The sequence below is a fragment of the Diprion similis genome, chromosome 12 (genome assembly GCF_021155765.1).
Source record: "Diprion similis isolate iyDipSimi1 chromosome 12, iyDipSimi1.1, whole genome shotgun sequence".
NCBI lineage: Eukaryota > Metazoa > Arthropoda > Insecta > Hymenoptera > Diprionidae > Diprion > Diprion similis.
The window spans coordinates 1,730,231-1,749,566 of record NC_060116.1 but is presented as its reverse complement, the minus strand read 5'-3'; the positions used below and the strand labels follow the sequence as shown (position 1 = coordinate 1,749,566).

The 19,336-nt window shown below is 43.7% G+C and overlaps 1 protein-coding gene across 1 annotated transcript; it reads left to right on the top strand.

Moving 5' to 3' along the window:
• Positions 1–5,477: 5,477 nt before the first annotated feature.
• Positions 5,478–10,388, top strand: LOC124413361. Its single transcript, XM_046893888.1, has 5 exons — positions 5,478–6,343; positions 6,429–6,595; positions 6,661–6,888; positions 8,931–9,229; positions 9,531–10,388. The coding sequence occupies exons 1-5, from the start codon at positions 5,478–5,480 to the stop codon at positions 10,386–10,388; spliced, it is 2,418 nt and encodes an 805-aa protein (XP_046749844.1).
• Positions 10,389–19,336: the final 8,948 nt, after the last annotated feature.

Genomic DNA, 19,336 nt, shown 5'->3' with positions numbered 1-19,336 from the left:
AGAACGACTAACATAGAATCACGATATCATTCGTATGAGTTAGAGACCATGGCAGTGGTTAATGCTATCAAACATTTTCACCACTTTTTGCAAGGTAGAAATTTTACCGTTTTTACTGATTGTAACGCGCTCAAAGCCTCGCGTAAGAAGGAAGATCTGACACCAAGAGTCCATAGGTGGTGGGCTTTCCTTCAAGCTTACGATTTTGACATTATTTATCAAGAAGGCAAACGTATGGGACACGCTGATTTTCTTTCACGTAACCCAGTAAGAACTGAAACTGTGATCAATCGGATGGAGCAAAAACGAGTAAATTTAGCTAAAATTTCTGAAAATTGGCTACAAGCGGAACAGCAACGGGATGCTAAATTGTGTAAGATTGTTTTGAAATTACAGAATAACGAACTTGATACAGACATTGCCAATACCTATCAAATACGGTCAGGTATTCTTTACAGAAAAGTTCAGCGTAAAAATCGCAGTCGATATTTATCGATAGTACCTGTGAGTTTTCGATGGTCAGTTATCAATAACGTCCATGAATCTGTCATGCACCTTGGATGGGAAAAGACTTTGGAAAAGGTTTATCAACACTATTCGTTCCCTAATACGTCAAAGTATGTTCGCAAGTTTGTTGAAAATTGTATAACTTGCAATATCAAAATCTCATTCCGGTAAAATACAAGCCGAGCTTCATTCAATTCCAAAAGTCAGTGTTCCATGGCATACTATTCACATTGATGCCACTGGTAAATTAAGTCGGAAAAATAACCTAAAGGAATATGTTTTTGTATTCATTGATTCGTTTACCAAATTCGTACTTTTGCGGCATACGCTATGCATAGACGCTTCCAGTGCAATCACGACTTTGAAACAATGTGTTAATTTATTTGGTTCTCCATCTAGAGTTATTGCAGATCAAGGTAGATGTTTCGCAAATAGTGATTTTCGAGAGTTTTGTAAGACTCATAGTATCGATCTTCATCTCATTGCTACAGGAACAAGTCGTGCTAATGGTCAGGTCGAGCGTGTCATGAGTACACTCAATAATATGCTAACAGCCGTAGAACTGAGCAATGACAAATCGTGGCGAGAATCCCTTGATGAAATACAGTTAGCATTGAACTGTACAGTAAGTCGTACGACGAAGCATAGTCCTTTGAAACTATTGATTGGTAGGGTTGCAAAACCTCTTTCTTTGTCGGTTATTGATGAAAAAGAGAAGGAAGAAGTGAATATTTCTGAAGTCAGAGAGCAGGCAACCGCTTCTATTGTTAAAAATGCTATAGAAGATAACGAAAGATTCGATAGCAGAACATCGAAAGTTTGTAGATTCTCGGTAGGAGACTACGTTCACATGGAAAATCATGAGCGGAATCAAACTAAGCTAGAAGCTAAGTTTCGAGGACCATATAAAGTGGTTGAAGTTTTACCTAATGATAGGTATTGTTTGGAGGCCATAAATGGCAACAGAACTTACAAATATGCGCATGAACGTTTGAGGTTGATGCCTGATAGCAATGTTCCCATAGAGCTTGATCCTTGTAATTGTAGTGATGATGAACAGTCAGATGGCGCCGATGTCGGCGGAGATAACAGTGAGTGAAAAGTTGGGTATACTAGAGGTATATCCTGTTGATCCATGCGTCTACTTATTAGTCGCAAGTCACAAAGATCCTACCCCACTTACGTGGACGGAGATGGTGCAATGTAACGGCGACGATGAATCTGCTTGGTCTAGAGGACCAAGGGCCATATGGTTGGTCAAGAATCAGAATGGTTTGACTTGTGAATTTGGTCATGGTACCAATGGAACCACATGGATGGTTGAATGTTGTAGTCAATATGGTTTGACTTGTGAATTTGGTTATGGTACCAATGTAGCCACGTGGATGTTAAGTGTTGTAGTCATATGGTTGACTACTGGGTCACATGGTTGACTATTGGGTGTCGGTAATGATACCGACTATGGTGTACAGAGATGCACAAGACTCACTGGTGGTTATCATTTTTATCATTTGACTGTTTCGTATTAAGATCACTGTTATGATATTGAGCTGGACCATTGAGGGTTCTGTGCTAATAAAATTGAGATCACTGTTGTGATATTGTAAGCACCAGTAGAGTGCTAAGGTATGGCAGGTATGGGAACACGGCACTCAGTTGATTTATTAGGTCAGAATGGGCGAGCAGGAAATGAACTAAGGTTTCCTTTGCAGATAAAATATGAAGACGATGATTGCACACGAGGGCGTGTGACAGTCAGGTGGGCCGTGTCGGCGCACGATATTCTGGACGCGCTTTCTTGCGCTATGCTTATAACATTGGAAGACATTTGGTTGATATTTAATCCAAGCATATTTGTTAGTATTTAGATTAGTCATAGACCCTTAGCTTATAAGTGGCGTAAGGGGATGTGCGAGGCGAAAGACTCTGAGATGCAGAGCCTTTTGTCGAATGTAGCCACAGCCCTAGAAGATGCTGTCTTGAGTGGCAACTGGCAGTTGCATTGGAACCGAGCTAGAGATCGGTGCAGATTCGTGAAATATATTGAGAGTATTCTAGAGGCAGGGTGGATTCGTTGTCGCATCGCCCTGTACGCGATAGTTAATTGATTAGTGAAATAGAAGCGGACTACATTAGAGATAAACACATTTGTTAGTGAATTAGGACTATTATTTGTGTTGTTATTATTAGTTTTTAGATTAGGTGTAAACGTAGCTTCTGCAAGAGCAACAATGCACGCCCCTGGACCGCGCTCCCCGACATATATATTATATACACTTGTTGATGTTTGACCTCAAATAACTTTTGAAAGAATAGATTTATCGTAAAATGACAGGAGACCTTTTTTTGTAGAACGTTCAATTTCCTACAAAAACATGTTTATGAATTTTCTGTACGACGCGTCGTTATCTAGTTATAAATATCGCAAGGAGCAAGAACCATTTTCGCCATGTTATTCTTATGGAAAGTAGAAAATCGCGATAACGCACCTCTAAATATCAGTATTAAAATCTGAAATTTTTATGGTATTTCTTTTTCGTCAACTTGAACAATATTTTCAGTATACCATTAAAAAAAAATATTCAATTTTTTTGATACAGTCTAATACACACACTATATCATATATATATATATAGTTTATTATGTCCATGGCGATGTTGGACCATAACAAGGACAGCAGAAAGACAGAAAGCAAAGAGAACGGAAACAAGCAGATGAAAATATACATGAAGCGGCAGTGGTAGAAATGTAAGAGCGAGTAGAAGTAAAGCAGAAATTAGGACTTGTTCGCGACTTATCTAGAGTTCGGTTCTGAAGCTAATCCGGATGCGAGGGGTGAGTGAGAGGGTAAATGAATAAAGTCCACAATTTCGCAAGAGATCAGAGAGCGCAACTTAATTGCATGTATTTCAATACAACTTCAAAGCACAATTTTCAATGAAACTTTTTCTTAAGGGGAAATGGGAAGGGTCTCTTAAAGCATGTGTTTCAATGCAGCTCAGGGAAACTGCATGTATTTCAATGCCTCTGGGAAATGCATCTATTTCAATGCCTCTGGGGAAGCGCATGTATTTCAATGCCTCTGGGAAATGCATGTATTTCAATGCCTCTGGGAAAGCGCATGTATTTTAATGCCTCTGGGAAATGCATGTATTTCAATGCCTCTGGGAAAGCGCATGTATTTCAATGTCTCTGGGAAATGCATGTGTTTCAATGCAGCTCATTCTCAAGGGAGAAATGGGAAAGGGTAGACCTGTTCTATAACTAATCTAACAACGCGATCCTTAAATCTACGCGATATGTAAAGAACTTGACACCCGACCGATCGCGGGAAGAATGCGATAATCGCCCGCGCGGCAGAAGAGAGAAATTTAGCAGTAAGTCCTACCTACTCGAGCGCTCGATTCTGAGTGAAGCGCGCGCGGGCGTGAAACTCGGGCTGCGCGCACGCCCGCTAGACTCAGCTCACGCTCAGCGCGCCACCTTGCGGCCGAGTAATGTCAACATCGTGAGGCATCAGCGGTCCGCGTGGTTCGAGCGCGAACAGGACTAACATAAAACAACATGAAGTACAATAGAGTAAAATTAAATAAACTAGACCAGAAATAAAATAAGATGAAATTAAATGCACTAAGATGGGATAGAAATAAATAGATAAATAAATGAATAAATCAATAAATAAGTAAATGAATAAATCTCTCTTCTCTCTATCTAATAAAAAAATCCTGTACCGCACAGCAACAGGTAAAAAAGATTATAATAACAATAGTATACGCATGAAGTTGGCGGTGGAGTGAGATGCCGGATACAAAAAAAAAGCATCCAGCAAACAAAACTTACTCTGTTCATAGTGTCAAGTGATTGACAGCTGTCATCGAATGTTTATGACAGTCTTTGACAAATATATTTATAGTTATCTGATTATGACACACAGAAAATAAATATGCAAACGAGAATTATCAAGATGATTCACGACGGGAATTGTCTTGTTCGCGCACGGCACTCAAGATCGACACGCAGAGGTGAGACTGAGTATCGTTTCGAATACAGTTGATAATTGTGTGACGTTGCACCCCGCATGCACGTCACAATAAGCCCCAAACCCGCGGAGCAAGGCCGAACAACGCCGAACCGGCCCGGGCGCACCCGAAGACGCGCCGGGCCGGCCGGAGGCAACACTCTTGTGCCAACTTCGACAAGAGAAAAAAGCCTCAACGACGCCACGTCCACGCTGCAGAAAAGGTCAGCTGATCAGCATTTTGGTCCTCTGTGCAACCACCACGCCAATCACCCCTCCTCCCGCCACCACATGACACTACTGCATCCTCACCAGATCCCCCCATACACACCCACACACACGCACACTCTCTCACTCACATAATCATTTGCATCTACTCATTGGTTTCAAGGAATTAGACTTGAGTTGATGCTAACCGGCTGGGGCGTGACCAGCCGCCGCGCGGGACCGACCCATTTGTTAATTAGCACTTAAGATTCGTTGAGAAAGACCCAAATATACGCTGGACTTTTTTTTTCCTTTTCCACAATTCCGGCGCGTAAATTGACACTCCCTCGTGTCTCGTCTCTATCCTCCCGTCCCCAAATAAGTGCGAGGCTCACCCGTTGTCAGAAATTGGCGCCCAACGTAAATTACCCACATTTAGTCCCAAAAATCGAGACGTGAAACGAGACAACACATAAATTGATCAGTCTAACAAATTCAAAGCACGGCGAGAATATTCGAGACATTTGAAAAAGAATCGGTTAGAATCACACACATACACCCACACACGGAACCAAAACCCAAAACTATGTCAGATAGAAGACACAGCTTGCTGCACGGCTCGGCACTCGATTATACAGGCATACAAACCCGGGCGCGGGACAAAAACAATACGGTACACGGCGACGCGCGCGAAATCCACAACACAGGCGAAACGGCACATACACAACACCCATATTATTAACGTATGCGAGTTCACGAAGCATTCCGAGACAACGAAAACATAAGAAATCACGAATTAAGCCTAATAGATGCGCCAATAAATGAACCAATTAGCGAATCACTACACAGCACACAGATACAACCGAGACGAATCGAACCAATAGACCTCACACATACACTAGGAATCTCACCGCTACACGAACTCACTCGCAGAACCATCCAGCCACGAAAGAGACTAACACAACCAACAATAGGCGCGGATACATTTATGGGCAGAAACAACTTCAACCTGGGAGGAATTCGCAACCTAATAGACTTCGACGAACCACGAGTATACGATACACAAACAACACACCACACACATAACCAACCAATGAACACATACAACACGAGCATGAATAACACACAACAGTCAACAATACTCATGCGAACGATACAAACGTGGAAAATATCATACGCAGGGCGAACAAACGAAAACGCATACGAATTCATAGAAAACCTGAGAGAATCACAGACAGGATACGACATGACGGACAGACAACAACTAGACAATTTAACCCTGATTTTAGACGAAGACGCGAAAAACTGGTATCGCCTAAACCGCGCGAAATGGCAAACACGCGCGCAATTTGAGGGAGACTTACTATACACATTCCAGGACTCACAATACAGAGTCAGACTAGAACACAAGATGAGAAATTACATGCAGGGACAATTCCAAAAAATCACACCATACCTAATCGCTATAAGACTACTCACACAACTCATACCACCATACCCAATACACAAGCAACTGGACGTAGCATACCGGAACATGAGAATAGAATACAAAACGTATATGAAACCATACGACTTCGCGAACTTTGACCAACTAGAAAAAGCGGCAAAAATGTGGGAATCAAACGTAGAGTGGAAAAACACCAGACACAAACGATTAGATCGCAAACACCCAGCTTCCACTAACAAAACTACACAGCATCATACCAAAACACAAATACATTCACACACACGCAAACACGAGCAGCACTATAACCCACACCAAACATACCACCAGCGTTAACCTACAACCTGCCAATGAGCCGCCAAACACAGGAGAGACTACCGTACCAACACATTTAACCACAGACAAATACAAAGCTACAAGTAGATGCTTTAACTGCAACCAAATAGGACATTTAAGACGAGAATGCCCTCATACACAAAACCAGGGAAACGAGTAAGGGAACACCTAAACAGGGTGGAGGTAGCTCCCGTGAACAACAACACTAACACACCCGACTACACAACCTACACATTACACAATAACACACACGACCCAAGATTTCACGTGCGAGTGGATATGATAGGCTTCGAATTCAACGCGCTAATAGATACAGGCTCATCTCACTCATATGCAGGCGCGGAAACCATCAAACTAATACACTGTGACGTGGCGGGTCTACCAGCCCGTCACCGACCCGCGCTCCCACTCCCAGGCGGCCGCGTCAAGCGCTCTTAGAGAGCAAGGGAGAGTCCTGCCGTGCCGCCAGTGAACAACCAGAGTTAGCTTTAAGACTTATGTATTGTTGCTAATGCTTTTTGTTACTCCCCCAACCCATTCTCTGAGGTAACGGCCACTGCCGCCGCCACTGCCGCCGCCACTGCCGCCGCCACTGCCACCGCCAATGCCGACGCCATCCAACGACTACCCTGCGCTGCCGTCGCGGAAAACTCGGAGGGACCACAGGACGACCGGCGTGGAGTTCGAAACCCAGACCCAGTAGTCGCGCTGTTGCTTGCTCGGACCTCGATGCCGCCAAGGGCATACTGCTGCTGCCGCCCAGGGGTCGAGTTGCCTTCACCTGAGCCTCCGATAAGACCGGCCTTGCCACCCGGCACCCACAAACAACCGGACTCAGCCCCCCCCTGGGCTCGCCGATGTCGAGAGGACATTTCCGCCTTCGCCAGACCACCCTCGCAACCCGCAGCACAGCGCGGCAAACAGACCGGCTGCCTAGACTCCCGCCGGTCTCGAGCCAATCTACCTATCATCCCCTCCCGTAGCGCCACCGCAGGATCGCGATCGCCGAGGGCCGGCGGCCACCTCATTCTCCCTTGCGCTGCGTTGTGTGGAGTCACGTAGCTCATCGTAGTTATTAAATTGCTCTGGAAATTGTGTACCCGTTGCGAGAATTTGAAGTCGAGTTCAGTTTTTTTTTTGTGTCTCTGCCGAGGAGGAACCGTTGCCACTCTTCTTTTTGGAGAACTGGGCCTGTGTGCCGGAAAAAGGTAGGCTGACGTTACCCCGAATCTCGCTGGCTATAGACTCTCAACAGCCTCAGGCCATTTTTCGCTTGTAACAGGTTGCCGGTCGGCTTTGGTCGGCCATTTTGTATGAAAGCCCGCGAGCCTCGTGGTAGCTAAGCTTTTCTATTTGAATATATTGTTGATCTTGTTTGCTATTCTCATTTGATATTTACTAATAAATGCTCTGGTTGTTCATTCGGTAATTTTCTGCCGTCTTATTGTATCGCATAATTTGTGATAGATCGTTTACCGTGCCACTTCTCGGCCGCGTACCAAGTACGTGAGTGTGAAAGAGAGAGAGAATCTGTGAGCGAGTGTGTACGCCCGTGCCGTCGTTGCCGAGCGTAACTACCACAGTCAAGCAGCGACAGGCGACCGTGCCGATATTATAGAAAAAGCGAAGGAGGATTATCTCGTATTTGTGAAACTGTAAGATTGTTAGCAAGTTTTTTTTTGGAAATGTTCCGCCTTGTTTTGAGTTTTGAATTTGTTAACGAATTTGCTTCACAACGATTCTGTACTTGCATGAGTTATCGAACTGTTAATGATTTTACGTCGCTTATTATTCGCTTATCTTGGTCGCTTGCCGCTCGTCGCTCCTAGCTTATACTGCTTGATTTTTGCCGTGTTATATTGAATTGTGTTAATTTTTGTTGCTGTATTATATTTCATTTTGTTTAATTTTTATTTATTTTTGAATTGTATCGAAGCGTACCGCCATCGATAAGACCGCTTGCCGTGCATATATTTCATGTTCTATGCCTTCTGCCTTGCCGTAATGGCTCTTTTGTTAATAAATGCTAGTAATTACATCTATAATCATTGGATTATCAACCATACTATTTCACCTTCGCGGCCACGTTTCCCTCACCGCTAGCTAGTCGGCTGTTTTTGTTTGTGCTTGCCCCTGCTATAGTTTTGCTTTAAGATTTGGTTGTGTGAGTTTGGTTCGCCGTTCGAGTCGGCGGACGAATGCTACAGGACGGTAAATTTTAAATCTAGTAAGAGTATAGTCTCTTACGGCTCTCTCGAGCCTGACGCCCAACACCTGTACTGCAGTGCCGTCAATTACTACTTTACCATCTTTCTATTGCCGTGTTGGTCAACACGACTTTTGTAAACGAGCCTCTGTGCCGACCCCGCTTTCCCCCGGGTAAAGTAAAAAGCCCGTTACAACAAAATGCACAAATAGATATATACGACGCACCGAACAGAACACTGAGCACAGCGAACGGTTTCAAAACACCGATAAGCGGAGCTACAATGCTGCCACTGCAAATCGGCAAGGTCACAAAACTCATACATTTCGGCACCGTAACGACACTCGCAGAACCATGCATTCTCGGCGTAGACGCATCAACAGAATTTGGCATGACAATTAATTACGAAAAAAATACATGGTCAATAGCGGAGCAACCAGAATTGAAATACAATATCACACACAACCCACAGAAACTACCAACACCAATAGAAACAACCACACGAGAACAGGCAACACAAACACACACCCCACAACCAATTACCCACGAACAAGCAACACAAACACACACGAAATAAGCGAAAGCCGCGGATAAGCACAACAGACGAAGCAAAAATAAAAAAGACACAAACAGAACCAAGAAAAATACTAATCGCACGGAGATCACGAATACACACAACCGAAACAACGTAAAACCCAAATGACAGACAAAAAGAAAAAACCAAACCAAGAAAAGCGTTATTACCTACACCGAATTTCCCGCTGAATCCAAATTTGTACACACAATTGCACTCAACGCAAAACCATACGCAGGGAAAACCGGAAGAAAAAAGTAAAACCAGGAAAGAATTATTACCTACACCGGACTTCCCACCGGACCCAAACCTGTACACACTAACGCACTCGACGCAAAAACACATACAACCACCAGAAACACAAGCATGCGCGGGTAAACAGGAGCTCACACAAACACAACACACACAACTACAATCAATAATACACGAGAAAATCACCACACCGCCGGGACAACTAGGCCTCACTCACTTAATCAAACACAAAATAGACACACAAGGACACGCACCAATAAAACAACGATACTACATGGTATCACCGAAAATATGGGAAGTAATTTACGAGGAGGTAGAAAAAATGCTGAGAGAGGACGTAATAAAGTCCTCAATCAGCGAATGGTCAAGCCCAATAGTAATGATCAAAAAACCGAATAACACACATAGATTCTGCTTAGACTTCAGAAAAGATAACTTGGTATCCCGGAGAGATGCATACCCGTTACCACACATGACAGCAATAATAGACATATTACGTCAAGCACAATACATCTCAAAAATGGACTTAAGCCAAGCATACTTCCAAATACCTTCAGACGAAAACAGCAAACATATAACAGCATTCACAGTACCAGGAAAAGGTTTATTCCAATTTAAACGAATTCCGTACGTTCTATCTGGCGCACCCGCGACATGCCAAAGACTTCTCGATAAACTAATAGGCGCGGACGCGGAACCATATGCATTAGCATGCCTAGACGACATCATCATAGTCACACAAACATACGAGGAACACATACACAGGCTCGCGCACATACTGGACAGAATAACAAAAGCAGGATTAACAATAAACCCAGGAAAATGCGAATTCGGGTGCTCGTAAGTTAAATACCTGGGATACATCATGGACAAACACGGCCTACACGTAGACCCAGACAAAACACAACCAATAACAGACTACCCACAACCAAAAACAATCAAACAGGTACGGAGGGTCATCGGCATGGCCTCGTGGTACAGACGCTTCATCCCGAATTTCGTGGAAATAATCGAGCCACTAACACGACTACTGAAAAAAGAACAGAAATGGGAAAGGGGAAAAGAACAACAACATGCACTAGACACAATTGAACATAAACTCAGCACACCACCCACACTCATATGTCCAGATTACATACAAACATTTACACCACAAACAGACGCAAGCGGCACGGGCCTCGGTGCCGTGCTAACGCAAACCCTCGATGACGAAGAACACGTCATTGCATACGCCAGCTGAGCGTTGAGCGAAGCGGAGCGCAAATACTCGATAACCGAGAGGGAATGCTCAGCCATCGTATGGGCCATCAAAAAATTCAGACCACATGTGGAAGGTTACAAATTCCGGGTCATCACGGACCACGCAGCGCTAGAATGGCTTAGGGAATTGAAAAACCCGACCGAACGACTAGCGAGATGGGCACTGGAGCTCTTAGAATACGACTTCGAGCTGGAACATAGAAAAGGAGCAATGGACTACGTACCCGATGCACTATCACGACTACACGAACACGAAGAAACCACACACGCAATAACAGACGACACAGACAAATGGCACACATACAAAAGGCACACATACGAAAAGACACAAGTACAAACACGACCAGAGAAAAATGAAGCATGGCGAATTCGCGACAACAACCTATATTTCCATAGACCAGACCCACTACACTCAAATCTTTTACCCGACACAAAACCACGGAAATTAGTAATACCAAAAAACAATATCACACAGATATTACCCGTAAACCACAATACACCGCAAGCAGGACATTTAGGGATAGAAAATACATACGAACGCGTAGCAAAGGAATATCACTGGCCCAGCATGTACCGCGACACAGTCAATCACGTACGCAAATGCGGAACTTGCCAACGGACAAAAATAATACTAACAAAACCGGCAGGACTCATGGGACTAAGGGTAATTAAGGACCCGTGGACAGTGGTAGCATCGGACATAATGGGACCGCTACCACTTCTAAAAAACAAAAACCAATACGTCATAGTATTTCAGGACTTGTACACAAAATGGGTAGAGATGACGCCAATGAAAAAGCAAACGCACAAACAGTAGAACGCGCACTCCACTTTCACGTAACATCACGCTGGGGAACACCACGCATCTTATCAACAGACAACGGTCCAACATACATTCACAAACTAATCCGCGAACTCACACAAAAATTCAACATCAGACACGCCACAATACCCCCATACCACGCTCAAGCAAACCCGGTAGAACGAGTAAACCGTACAATCAAAACAATGAATCAGGCATACATAGACAATGACCTCCGCGAATGGGACGCACACCTACAAGACTTACAATTTGCACTATTTACGTGTACACACACGTCAACCAAACATGCACCAGCATTTCTCAATCTAGGCAGGGAATAAAATCCAATCCAATGTATGAAAAAACAGTTAGAAAACGACGGGGAAATATGAGCATAAGACACAGACAATTCGACAGATCATTTAAGACGACTACAGACGCTCCGCGAGGAAGTACAAAGTCACCTGGTGAAAGCGAACGAAAAACAAGCACACTACTACAACCTACGTACACGTCAAATCGAATTTAAGGTAGAAGACAGGGCACTGAAAAAGAATCACACGCTCTTATCTGGAGCAGACAGGGTGGCAGCTAAACTGAACAAACTTTCCACAGGGCCATTTATAATTACAAACAAAATTTCACCAACAATATATGAACTAAAATCAGAAAGCGGTAAAAGTGCAGGGAAATGGCATATAGACAATTTGAAATTATATACATAACTAAGCAAAACAGGAACCTAACACATACATTACGATTCCAACCGGAAAAACAAGAAATGGAAAGGAAACAACAGGAAGCCCGAACATCGGGAATCACCCGCTGGATGGCATACCCCCCGGACAGACGAACACGACAGACACCACACATACCGCTGCTACAGATACCAGGACAACCACCACACCCACACAGATATGGACCAGATGGTATAGACAGCACAAGCACACGAACAACACCCATCATCACCACCACGCGATGCACCCTACTGCCTACCCCGGCCAAATACACACAAACACCCGCAATTACACCCACGCACATTACACCAACGAAATACCATACACTCTAACCAACAACCGCACCAATACAACCAACTACACACACACTATCCATCACCACCACCACACGACGCACACTACTGCCTACCCCGGCCGAATATACACAAACACTTACGATCACACCCACGCACACCACACTAATCACGACAACGAAACACCATACACCCAAACCAAAAACCACACCGACACAACCAACCACACACACACCACCCATCACCACCACGAGACCGACACGATCCACAACCCCAATTACATACGCACAAACACTCACAAACAAACCTACACACACCACACAAATATCAAACACACAAAAAACCAACCCCAACGGCGCGGCAACCTGCAGGAAATGCGGCGGGCTAGTCCGCAGGGAAAAACTGAATACACTCGAGAACACATGTACATACACAGACACCACCTCAAAACTCAACACGCCATACAAACCAAGCACAAGCACACGAACTTCGTCACCTACACGAAAACTGATCGCCAGAGTAGAGAAAGCGCTGGACGAGGCAGAAAAACTCGACACGTGGGTGAAACAAACACAGACACTCGACCAGACACCCACACACCAAACACAAAGACCGACGTACGACGTAGTCATAGCTATCTACAGACTACAACCAGCACACATCAACGAACGACCACCATACACACTAACACAAGATACCCCGAAATCATCACCACACACCGCAGATACACCCAAAAACACACAAAACACAGAAACACAACATCACACACGATACGACACCACACCAAAAACTCTACAGACGACATACACGAGACAAAGGACAAGGGACTATCCACCATTCCCAACAAACCAGAAAGTCAAGACACACGACACGCGACAGGTAAAACGCACACTACAAACCCTGAACGCATACGACCCCGCACACCCTACCACCACAGACACGGAAATAGACACGACAAACACCGACTCCGATACAGGCACAGTGATAGAAGTCAGGACATACACAGACAACGCGACAAAACGACCGAACACACCAAAACGAAAGAAACATTTTTAAGATATGTTTAATCGTGTATCGCAGAGAACAAATTCATCCACACCAAATCGGATCCCAAGATAGAAGACAATTCTCGATACTCTTCACCGGTGACGGAGACGGTGGACACTTTGATGTCTTGCAGAAATAAAATTCAGATAGTGAGTAATAAGTATCAAAAGTAACAAGCATATGATAGTCAATATAAATATATTACCAAACAGTCAAAATGACAGCCAGGATTTACGTTGGCAATGAAGAAAGTCAAGAAAGGCAAGAAGAAAAAAATGGTGAATTTACCTGTCTGATAGACAATGTATAAGGAAATAGTGAGGCGCGAAGCGCCGAACAATAAGGCGCGCAACGCCGAGGTGGGGTTGATGCGCAAAGCGCGCAGGGGCGAAGCCCCTAGCAGATGAATAAATAATTAAATAAATAAGTCAACAGGTGAATGGATAAAAGATAAATAAATAAATGATAAATAGATGACTGAATAAATCAATAAATAAATGAAATGAATAGAATTTAATAAAATGATATAAATAAAATAGAGATAGAAATAAAAATAACAACGCGGAATATGAGTTTCGCACCCGGAAGGTTGGAATAAGTTCGGCTACGCCGCGAACACAGAGCGGCGGCGCGGGGGTGCAACCCCTGCTTGGGGGTCCAGGGGGAACCCCTGGAGAGGGGGGAGGGAAGGTCGGGGGGCTAAACCCCCCCGACCTAAGGCATAACCAAAGTCAAAATTATTTCGGAACAAACAACGCATAACCAACCAATCGCACACACCGACGTATCTTCGAACATACGACGCAGCGGGTTTCGACCTCCGAATCTAAATAACACACTGTAACGAAATTATTGTAATATGACGAAACTATTCCTCCCAATAATAACCAAGCTGTAAAAAATTTCATTCAAGCGAGAGAAAATCAAACAAAAACACATAAGCGAATTCAATTCAAAGGTCTTACTATGGAGAAAGAAATCTTTTATACAATATTGAGTCATTCACAAAAATGTATTAATCGCAGGTCATGATTACTATACTAACATAAGATGATTTCAAATTAATCGTATTCATCCTATACCGGGACCATCTCTAGAAACTATAAAAGAACTGCGCATGCGCCAAATAATTCAATCTCCTTGGTCAGCGAAATTGCCGCGCGGCGTAATTTTCGTCAGCTAACCAAGAGGACCAACATACAAAAAATATGACAAGGCTGTGAATCTCTCGCGCCTGAAGTAGCGGATTGAGGTTATGTTGACATTTATTCCTATTTCGCGAGAATTGTCTAAGAATAGTGTCATTCAACAATACCGTCGTCGATATTAGAAGATATTCAATCAACATAATAAAGGCTCGAATGAAGAAACAAATATCAACAGCTGCAGAAATTGGGTTAGTCATTTATTAAAGAAATCTGAAATAAAATGTGAAACGTCATCAACGAGTGGGAGTCTAGACAAACTGAGGCAGGTGAGTGAAAATATTGTTTATCTCAAAAAGATTCTTCATTCACATGAAATTATTAATAAGTACATTGTTGAAACCCAGTAGAGGGTAGCTCCGGAGTAGATTTCTTACAGTGCAGTACTCCAGAAAACAGTTATCAGTGCCGTTGAACATGAAATGAGTGATTAAATCAGTAACAAGAAATAAAAAAAAATTACTCATTGTAAACACAAAGTTTAGGAGTACAAAAAGTTAACGATCACAGCAAACGTACTTGACAAATGTCCTAATACCCTCAAAAACCCTCGAAGACTCCGTTGAATAGTTGACAAAGTTTATGCAACTCCAATGTACCACAGTCGATGTTCCGTTAACGAAGAAGGGTTCACCAGGCATCCAAGTATGAAAACAGAGAAAGAAAAGCAGTCAATTTGACAGTCTGACTCGTGTTATTGAAGGAAAAGTAAACAAGACGATAACTTACAGGACAATCGTCCCACAACTCAAGGAGACCAATCTTCACTTCCCTGATAGAAATGAATGGATTGTTTGTGACGAGAGGTGAATCTCGCACTTATTTTGGGGGGAGAGGGGAGGGAGACGAGAGACGGGGAAGAGTAACTACACGTGCCGGCGTTGTGGAAAATCAAGTGTATCTTGTATTTGATATGTAACGAATCTTAAGAGCTAATTTGACAAAAGGGGTCGGTCCCGCGTGGCGGCTGGTCACGCCCCAGCCGGTTAGCGTGTTTCTTAAATCTAAATCCTTAAAACTAGTGAATTAGGGCTAATGAACGTGTGAGTGAAAGGGGTGGATGTGTGTGTGAGTGTGTGGATGTGTATGGGGAATGGGGGGGCGTGTGTGAGGGGATCTGAGGGGTATGCAGTGTGTGGATGCAGTGATTGGCAGTGGCGGTGCGGAGCGTGGTTGGTGCACGGTAGAATGGATCTAGTTCAGCTGACCTTTTCGTTTCGTTGCTGGAACTTCTAGGCGTCCGGCGTCGTACGTGGTTGGCACAAGAGTGCCTTCTCCGGCCGGCCCGGCGCGTCTTCGGGTGCGCCCGGGCCGGTTCGGCATTGTTCGGCCCCGCTTCGCGGGTTTGGGGCTTATTGTGACGTGCACGCGGGCTGCAACGTCACATGTTGAATCTCAGTAGAAGGTGCCTTCGAAGTAGTTTTGTTACAGTGCAGTGCTTCGGAAGCCAGTAATCCGTGCCGATGAACATGAAATGAATAAATAAAATCAGCAACGAGGAATAAAGAAAATTGTGTATCTTGAACACGAAGTTTAGGAGGATAAAAAGTAGCAAGTCACACTAGACGTACCTGATGCAATACCCTAAAAAAATCTTCGCTGACTCCGTTGAATAGTTGACAAAGCTTATGCAACTCCAATGTACCACAGTCGACGTTTAGTTAACAAAGAAGGATTGACCAGACATCCAAGTATGAAAACAAAAAAAGAACAGCAGTCAATTTTACAGTCGGACTCGTGTTATTGATGGAAAAAGTGAACAAAACGATAACTTACCGGACAATCGTTCCACAACTCAAGGAGACCAATCTCGACTTCCCTACTGATCACCCATGATCATATGGCCACTGGTTCCCTTTTAATAAATGCTCGAAATGCCCTCCAGCAGCTGCAGCGCAGTAACCGAGCCGATCGTAAAATGCATTTCTCGTCTTCGATATAATATCTAGCGACAGGTTCTGCAGAATTTCCAAAATTCTAGCTTGCAGTGCTGCGAGGCCTTCAATTCTACCTTGTGCGTGAAGAACATTTTTCAAATGGCCCCACAAGCCGTAGTCCAGAGTGGCGAGATCAGGGGAACGAGCTGGCCATTCCACCTCCGGACGTCCTCTACCGATCCAACGTCCAGGGAACTCTTGGTCGGGGTAATCCCGGACGGCTCGTGTAAAGTGAGCCGGGGCTCCATCCTGCTAAAACCAAACAGGTTCGCCCTAAAATACAGAAAAAGACACGTTACTTTTAGTAAGCATAACAAGTATTTATTTCAAAATCACAGGCAGTCTGCTAATAAAAAGGCCCCTTTCACACGATAAGGTACACTCACGATTTCTTCTTCAATCAGCCCAAGAGCTGGTACGATGTGGTCCCTGAGTAACCGAAGATACTTTTCACCGTTGAGGTTCCCATCGATGAAAAATGGCCCGATCAGCCGATTACCAATCGCGCGGAGCCTGACGTTGAGCTTCGACGGGTACTGCGTTCCAGCCTGAATGAACAGACGAGGGTTGCTTCGGCACCAGGCTCTAGTGTTCTGCCTGTTAGGTTTTCCGAAAAGTATCACCGTACTTTCATCGGCGCAAATGCGACTCAACAAGCCCTCATCTGCATTCGGACGTTCCATCATCTCTTGGCTGAAGCGAAGACGATTACTGTCATCACCAACCGAGAGTTTATGATGTACTTGAAACTTGTACGATTTGTACTTAGCTTCACGCAGCACTCTTCTGACCGACCCCTTGGAAATCTCAAGCTCCTGTGCAACATGGCTGGTTGGCTTGAAGGGATCCTCTTCGATGGTCAAGCAGATGTTCAGCTTGGTATCCCAACTTAGTTGCCGGTTTGACTAGACCACTTTCTTCATCCTCTCGTCAACATTCCCAGTTTGTTCAAACTTCAGGACCATGTTCCTGATTGTCGCGATAGACGGTATCGGTCGATCCGTGTGGGCGGCCGCGAAATGGTCTCTATTTTCCCGGTACGTCAGTCCTTGATGATGATGCTTCACCAGCTTCACTTTTTCTTGGACAGAAAACTTGTAATTAGGCATTCTCAACCTGTAAAAAACTTGACAAAAGGATTACAATACTTATTTAACACGAGGTTCACCACGTGCAGTCTTTTTGAAAAGTGGCCAGTTTACGCGCGCGGGCGAGTTTATATTCGCGGGTGGAGAAGTTAGGAAACTTCACAGATTGATGATTTGATTGTCTGATATCGGTCGCGAAGTTGGTCTCATCCAATCAGATTGTGGTAGCAGCGTGATTTTCGCGCCCTCGCGGGTGTTTTTCAGTATGCACAGAATTATGATACGTACTATTGTCTGGCTAAATACCACGTCGTGATCTGTTTCTGACTTTCAGTTCAAGAAATCGATATCCTTCTTTATCATTACGTAGGAAAACATGGAAATGGTTCCGCAATGAGAACGGCGACGTTTAATTACCGCATGTTTAGTGGTTCGAGTAAATGAATTTTGATAACCTCGCGAGCATGATGTGACATTAGCGATTCGATCAATTCTGTTGATTTCGGGCAAATATGGACTATAAGAAAAATTAACAATTCAAAGTCAATAAACGGAACTTACAAACGCATTACCTGAAACGATATCCAACGATCGGTAACTCATGATTGTAATTTTCGAACGTGGAGTCAGTTGATGTCACATGGCAATGAGTTACATTAACGTTCATTTTTCATGCAATTTATTGCAAATCAGTTGTATCCAAAAATATTAGAAGCTCCTAACTGATCATGATACCTTCTCATATTTTCAGGTAGGAATCAATCCATCATCGGAGTGGGACTAAAGTTGTCAGGCATCGAAGCGTGTAAGTAAATTTCTGATTCTGTGATCTTTGCATATTACAATATTTTCACGTGTATTTAATGATAAAATTCGTCTTTTTTCGTAGGCTCAAAGTTTCAAGTGTGGTTAATGGGAGGAAAATCATACCTTACCTAATGGTCCAAACGTTGATGGCAAGGACCCTGATTTCTCCATTGGTGCCACCATTCCAACCATCGACCCTGATTGTTCCGTTGTTTCATCAGACAACAGATACCCAAGGGAATTTCTTCAGGTCGTCGCCACCTTCTGAACATCAGTCGAGACAAAACTGAAGAGCACGACACGCCACAGATCATGATTTCCAAATATTCGATCATTTTAGATTGATCGAGCCAATAGTAATAAGTTTGTTTTTCAACAGTTGCTACTAATTAATTTTGCCGAGGAATCATTCCGTGCACCATTGTAATCCAAGCGGTATTATTAGCCCGCATTTCTTTTCAAATTTTATTATTTACAGTTTTGATATTTTATTTCTTACTCTTTTGGTATTCAATTCAGATGAATAGTGTTTCAAGTCTTGAATCAGATTCTACGAATGAGTTTTGATAGGTAAATTGAACCAATCTAAATCTAACAATGTTGGATAACTTCAGTA

Coding starts and splice junctions, on each gene's coding strand:
- LOC124413361 (XM_046893888.1), top strand. CDS start 5,478: ATGCGAGTTCACGAAGCATTCCGAGACAACGAAAACATAAGAAATCAC. Junction 6,344..6,428: donor CTAGAAAAAGCGGCAAAAAT/GTGGGAATCAAA, acceptor AAAACTACACAG/CATCATACCAAAACACAAAT. Junction 6,889..8,930: donor AATACACTGTGACGTGGCGG/GTCTACCAGCCC, acceptor ATGCACAAATAG/ATATATACGACGCACCGAAC.